The sequence below is a fragment of the Rhagoletis pomonella genome, unplaced genomic scaffold (assembly GCF_013731165.1).
Source record: "Rhagoletis pomonella isolate Grant_MI unplaced genomic scaffold, Rhpom_1.0 Rhpom_scaffold_04504, whole genome shotgun sequence".
Lineage (NCBI taxonomy): Eukaryota > Metazoa > Arthropoda > Insecta > Diptera > Tephritidae > Rhagoletis > Rhagoletis pomonella.
In genome coordinates this window covers 2,552-9,608 of record NW_023463053.1, presented here as the reverse complement: position 1 = coordinate 9,608, position 7,057 = coordinate 2,552, and the positions used below count along the sequence as shown (strand labels likewise).

At 43.8% G+C, this 7,057-nt stretch overlaps 1 protein-coding gene across 3 annotated transcripts; it reads left to right on the top strand.

Moving 5' to 3' along the window:
- Positions 1–1,175: 1,175 nt before the first annotated feature.
- Positions 1,176–5,947, top strand: LOC118754740 (serine-rich adhesin for platelets-like; the record flags this gene model as incomplete). 3 transcript variants are annotated; one of them, XM_036489626.1, is given in 5 exon segments in its annotated part: positions 1,176–1,566; positions 1,672–1,903; positions 2,145–2,346; positions 2,431–2,729; positions 2,795–5,947. In XM_036489626.1, coding segments are annotated over 5 exon segments (3,441 nt in total). In that variant the 3' UTR covers positions 5,129–5,947.
- Between the last annotated feature and the right edge of the window lie 1,110 nt (positions 5,948–7,057).

The window sequence follows — 7,057 nt, the reverse complement described above, 5'->3', positions numbered from 1 at the left end:
TTCTAAGGTAGCAAAACATTATCTGATAATTTAAAGTTCATTAACAGTGTTGCCAGATCTTTTTCAGAGAAAGGGCTAAATGGCCAAAAAAAATAAAACTAAAAAAAATTAAATCAAAATTTTAGTCATGGCTAAGAAAATCAAATATTTTTGGTCGTTATTATAACTTGACAATAGTGTTAATTTCTAAGACAAAAATGATTCGTTATTTTAAGGAACAACTTATTTTGTACTTTAGTAAATATTTTTCGTATCCTCACAAAATCTAGGCAGCTTAAGATAAAGTTTTGACTCCTTCTAATTATTCTGTAAACAGTGACAATTTATTGTGATATTTAGCTCCATCCTCCCCATAAACTTGCTAAAGAGAAAGTACTCCCACTCTTTACCCGGTAATCGCATCTCGAAGGTACCTTTCCTGGCCAACTTCTCCGGAGCGCGATTCCCTGCAATATCAATATGGCCTGGTACCCAAATGAATCTGACCCGGGGAAAATTCCTTTGCCAAAGTCAAGCAGTTTAACAGACATTCGACTGTTTCCTTAATGCTAGCTCCGCCTGATTCTGGCGCCCGCATGAATGAAACATCCACCGACCATACCGTCAAGCTTCGACCCATCCGTGTAGAAATCCACCGGTGTCGTCCTGCAACTACTGCTTTCCTTTCGGTCAATCCTGAAGCTGATGTGTCAAACAAAAACCAGTCTACCCACGCAGATATCGGATAAAGTCAAAGCTTCATTAAATATTTTAACACAATTTAAATTTGCACTTAGTATTTTGAGCAATAGTAAAAAGCTGAATGATTTTAAGAAAAAAAGCTAGAAGCAAAATAGGATCTTTTCGACTAAACCCAAATAAAACAAGCTAACTCTAGCCCGAACTTTAAAATTTTCCTTATATATATATAAAATAGTACCCTGAAATGCCAGCTTAATAGGGTCGATCCCCGCCCATTCTGGCTACGCCGATGTATAGAGAGATTGTTTTTGGGCAAGAAAATAAATTTAAAATTAAACTTTCCCGACACCTTTAAAATGTTAAATAATTTTTTATTCTGGATACTATTTTCAATTAAACTCTCGAAGATTTTATGAATTCCATAATAATCATGAATCATGCTATATATTGATTAAGAAAAATAATCTCTTATCTTTTCCATTTTCTTTTTCCAGAAAATGTCTGTTTAGAGATGGCAAAAATTACACGACGTGCCGCTGCCTCGTCGTCATCAACGTTGGCGTCGATAAAATCAACTTCATCATCGGACACTTCAAGGTCAACAACAGCAACAAGTTCTTCCACTTCAAATGCTTCCAAATCGACTGTTAAGGCAAGTGCAACAATAATAAAAACAACAACGAATGCCAATAAAATTATCAATGGCGTTAAGCCAGCACGTTTGGCTGCAACGGATATGTTGGACAAACTGGCCATGCCACTCATTGCATTTACTGATACTTCTACACTTCGCAAAAATGGCGGCAATGCAGCTCTCGCCAACCAATTTGCGACAAATGGGAATAGCGGCGCCTTACCTAACACGAATACAACGACGACGACTGGGTAAGACAAGTGATAAGGATTACATATGTATATTTATATGTACACACATGCATGTGTGATTGCTTTTAAGCTCGCTTTGAACTTATGATTTTTTTTTATTTGTAGTACCGCATTCGTATACGACGGCACAAATGAACCCATGCAATATACGGGCAAGGGCCGTTACAATAAAAGTCTGATTGAGCGGCAAATTGAGCAGCAGGAGTTCTATGCCACCTACGACGTGATGACTGGTGTACGAATTGCCGCGACGCTGAGTGGATTTTTCGGCTTTTTGGTATTTCTTATTGTTTGGAAGAGTCGCAGCAGTTCCAATGAGACAATGAAAGTGCTGAAGGTAAGTTGAAAGACTTTATTTGCTTAGAGTTTAAGGCTCCACTAAGCGTTGTGTTCAGTATAGATTCTTATGAAAAACTTTTTTTTATTCCAATGAAGTTATCGAATATCCACACTGGGTACATATTTACATAGTGTGTTACTCATATCAATGCCTCTTTCTAGGCACCTCCTTGCCTTGCTTTTCTTACTTTCGCATAATGAAGGCTATGCCACTTATTTTCCCTTGAATGCATTTTCAGGATCCCAAAATGGCTGCTGTAGCCGCCGTCTGCATGCAAGAGGAAGAGGAGCGTGAAATTCAGGAGGCCATGGTTGCAACTGGCATGTCGATATACCCGGATGAATACGATGCTATTATCTATCGGCGACAACGATTACTATCCTTGGGCAATGTCAGCGCGCCACCAATGTTAAATCGGGGATATCGCTTTTCCTCAGTGGGTAAGTGTATTTATTGCTGGTAAATAAATGGCATTTGCATTGGCGACTAATTCGCAGAAGATATTCCTGCTTATGAAACTATAGGTGGTGGTGGCTACAGCAGCCTGCTGGAGCCACCTCGACGATTTTCCTATTCGGCAACTTCTGGCGTGGGCAGCTCTACCGCAGGGCGCCGGAAAAGTGGCTCCGAGTCGTCACGTATTCTAAGTAACTATCCGATGGGCAGCAGTTTCGGGAATGAAGATTACTTTATTGAAACAGAAGACGAACTCGAGTGCACAGACTACCCGCGTAGTGGGACAAGGCTCGACGAACTTGCTGACATGCCGAAACGCACCGATTCAACGAAAAGTAAACGTGGTTTTCTGGAGGTACCGCCTGCGGTAAGTTTCCCGCTTCTCTGTACGCTAACATGAATATATTAATATTCTTCTATACTCAACTAAAGGGTCAGGACTCGCGACGTAGCAGCGCAATGACATGTTGCAGTACTGAAAGCTCATACTTGGAACGACGCTGTTCAGCGTTCACCTTAGGTTTGGGCAACTTGCCGCCGACACTTCAACGAAAGCTATCAACAACCTCACGTGCATCGAGTACTAATAATTGGGACTACTACTATCCGGATATACAGGTCATACAGCCCACACCGAAACCATCCCCTTGTCCGTCGGAGCGCAGTCTCTACGAACAATTGCAGGCGCACGCGAACGGCACTGTGACCACGTGCGGAAAAGTGTCTGAGAGGGACGCACAGCCACAGTCACAGCCATCAAAAACATCCGTGGCTACCATCACCACTCATAGCAAAACTGGCACTACAAATACGGTGATAAGTGCTGATCGAAAAGTAGCGAACGCACACACCGAGGCACAGAAGTTTGTACGCAAACACAGCATAGCCTACTACGATCCGGAAAGCGCGCAGGCCGGGCGCAAACAAGAAATTCACTCAATCAGCGCCGATACGGTGGACATATATCCCTACAATCAACACCTTTTCGAAAACAGAGGTTTGATTGGTTTCAGTGATGCCGGATCGGTGTTCAAGTCAGGGCCACAACCAGCGACGCCCTCCACTAGCGCTGCCTACAGACATCATTACACCGACTCGCCTACGGAGGATTCCCGTGGCAGCTTGCGCGGAAAGGTTGCAATAATCGAGCTGCAACGGCTCGCTTACCCGACCGAGCAGATGACGCCGCCATCAATGCAAGAGCGCAATAACAATAGCTTTCCGTATACCAGTTCCGCCGCCGCCATAGCAGCAGCTACAGCTGCAGCAGTTGTTACCGCCAACTCCAGTAGCATAAGCATCGATAGCACGCCCATCAGCTTGGGCAAACTAAATGGTAGTGGCAGCTTGGGCACCATATCAGCGAAAGCGCTCTTCAATGTAGAAAAACGCGCGCCGCTCGCCTCTCTTAGTTCCTTCAAAATCTCGTCACTAGAGTATCAAGACTCCGAGGCCCGCTCAGTAGACGAGGACTCCGTGTTCCTGGATAGTGTAGCCGACACAGATGAGGATATGCAGCAATTGAGCAGCGACAGCGAGGAGGTCAGTTTCGGCGAACACGATCCGAATAGCATGCGCGAGAATGTAGCGCTCGTACCGACACAAACTGGGGGTGGTGGCGGCGGCAGCTCAAACGAAGCTTCCGTAGCTGTACATCCCGCATCGCAACCACTCAAGTATCCCATCGAAAAGCGCTATAGCCTGGGCGCTGGATCGAGTGCGGCTGGTACGAAGCTAGCACGCGCGCGTCGCCCACTTCTACAACGCCACCGCACAATCAGCGTTTCTTCCAGTGATCGTGTAGCGTTAATCGGACATCAGTTAAGGGAGTTTCCCCACACAGGCAGCGGCAGCCAGACGCCGACCACAATCGCTGAATCGGTGCCACTTGAGACGCATTTTGGTTCGTTTATTTGCACAAGCCTTTCGCCAACACATCCACGCCGCGCGCAACTACTGCAGCAGTACAGCGATCCACATAGTATACCAACCACTACGACAACCACAGAAGATGATACCTGCTCTACTTTGAATACTGAACTTTGTGGTGGTGGCGCCCAAGGACCCAGCGGTAGTGGCAGTGGTGGTGGCGGTGGTGGAGGTGGGGGTGGCTCTGCAACCCTAACCGAACACAGCAGCTTAAATACGGTAGTCAGCTTCGGTGGCTCTAGTCCGCTTACGGACAATAATCAGACGAGCTGTAGCCTTAGCGTTGGCGCAAGCGCTGCCGCAACTGCAGCCACTGCCACTCAGCGCTATGCTACAGAAACCCAGAAGGCTTCGAAAAATCAAACGAATACAACACAACCACAACTGCCATGCTCCAGACTCTATGATGACCCTTGTGCCTCCTCGGTCTCAGACTCGATGCTCATCACTACAACAACGCGACAACCAATTATTTGCATGTCCGCATCACTGAAAAACCTCATCCTACGCGGCGCTGGATCCGGCTCCGGAAACGTCACTGCTACCGGCACTAGCTCTACAACTACAGCAGAAAGGCTGTCAGACTCTCCCAACGTTTTGGTGAGTAGTAGTGCTACCAATTTGAGCTTGCTAGACCCCATTGCCCGCAGGAGCGAAGAGGAAACTTGCCGCTCGGTTATGCTAGAACTGCCTCTTATAAAGTTACTTACCGATGAGAGTTCAGACAGTTCATCGGCATCGGAGGATGTTGAACCTGCGCGTAGTAAAAGTGACGAATCACGCGAACCCAGCATGGCGGGTAACAATCGGAAATGGTCGAAGGAGACGCTGTTCTAGCTAGGATCGAAATCACAAAGTTTGATCTTTAAAATGGGCTGAGCGAACAGGGATCAGGGATGGAACACTTTACGAAAACGAAAGTTCTAACTATTTATGATGCTCAAAAGCTCGGGTGTTAAATCAAAAATGAGATGAAGTAAAGATATGGCATCTTGATTGAACTCTTCGCCTGTCCGGTTATGGAATTGCATTTGCTGATGTGACACAAAGTTGGCACAAAAACTTTTTACAGGAGCTTAGTACGTACTAGATTCTCATCACGAAAACGATCAGAAGATGAACTAATTATAATTGCAATGTAAGAGATTAGCGTAGAGTTTAAATTGAAAATAAATATTTACATTTTGAAGTAAAAGAAAAATAAAAAAGAACACAAACAATACAAAAAAAAAACGGGTGAACTTAATAGCATTTCGGGAGCAATTTATGCGATTCAAATTGTTATTTGTATTTGGTAAAAAAATAATTACAAAAAAAGTATACTTAACGATGGATTATCAAAAACCATATACAAGAAATATACTAAGTAAATAATTCACTAGCTTTAAAGATTACGTTACAAAAAGAAATTACATGTCAACTGAAAGAGGGTAAATGCGAATTTTACTAAAATCGAACTGGCCATTAATTTAGCCAAAAATTCATTTAGTAATACCAAGGACCTGATAAGCTGATAAGCTGGCCAAAATTTCACATACATTGTATTGGAGGTCAGAGAGAATTGTGTTTCAAGAACGCCTCAAATGATATTAAATGTCTGAAAATCCTGCTATCATCGAAATAAACTTTCTGATTTATCGTAGAAGAAACTCATTTGAATTTTGGATATTTTTCCTTCATAGAATTTATGAAAGTAAAAAAATTATGTGGAATGAACAGGAACTTTTTATACTATAATATTGACACCCCTTTTGTAATTGAGTAATAGATGCCTTCATAACCCCAAAAATGTGCTTCCATTATCTTTTCGGCGAGTCTAGATAGCCGAAGATATTCCTAAGGAGTTCTGCACTTTTTGTGCTACTACATGGACTCCTGCTTCGACTCAGCTGCATACCGATGAACATATGTAAGTATTTTCTTCGTATTTTGCTTCACACATTCAAAAATTTCCACGAAGGCTCGGCGCGCTGTTGCTTCGCGAGTGGTGAGAGTATTCTTGTCAGGCGCCTGGACTACACTGTCTCGCCCCTTGGACTGAGGAATCATTTCCAGAGGAAGAGGATTCAGCGCTGATCTCGCACTCTGATTCACCAGCCATCTATACTGATGGCTCCGAATTAGAATCTAAGCAGGAAATCGGGTATATCTGCATGAACACTCACTTGGCCCCAGTTTCCGTCTGCAAGACCTCTGCAGAGTTTTTGAAACTGAACTAGCAGCAACTTAAGAAGCTGCATGATGATAGATCGATTCTTCTATTAATTTGCTAAACAAGCTCAAAAGTAGTTACCTCTTTCATGTTGTATGGGTGCGAGGCTATAAAGGACATATCGGGAAATCCCACGCTATTGGAATGGGTACGCAGTCAAACGATTACTACTGTCGTAGCTGACGTGTGTGTAGGCTTGGCTGTCACTACAGAAACGGAAACTCCTGCTTCTCCACCCACTTTACACAATCTAGTTCATGGCCTGAGGATGGCAAATACCTCAGCTTGAAACAACAAGGCATGTTCATCTAGTTAAATGAACATTTTTTCGTCGTTACTTTCGATATGGACTCCAGACCCTGACCCTGTGTCAATTTTGAAGCCAGCAGTTTAAATTCCACAATGTGTAAGCACGAGCCCTGCATTGGTGTTAAGTCCGCAAAGGTAACGGTGACGTACTATCCTGTGGCATTGAAAATACGTTGAAGTTCAAATATCTGCCTTCAGTAATTTCCTTTAAAAGTACAGGTGTGCTTAAGGGCCTCCCACCGGAT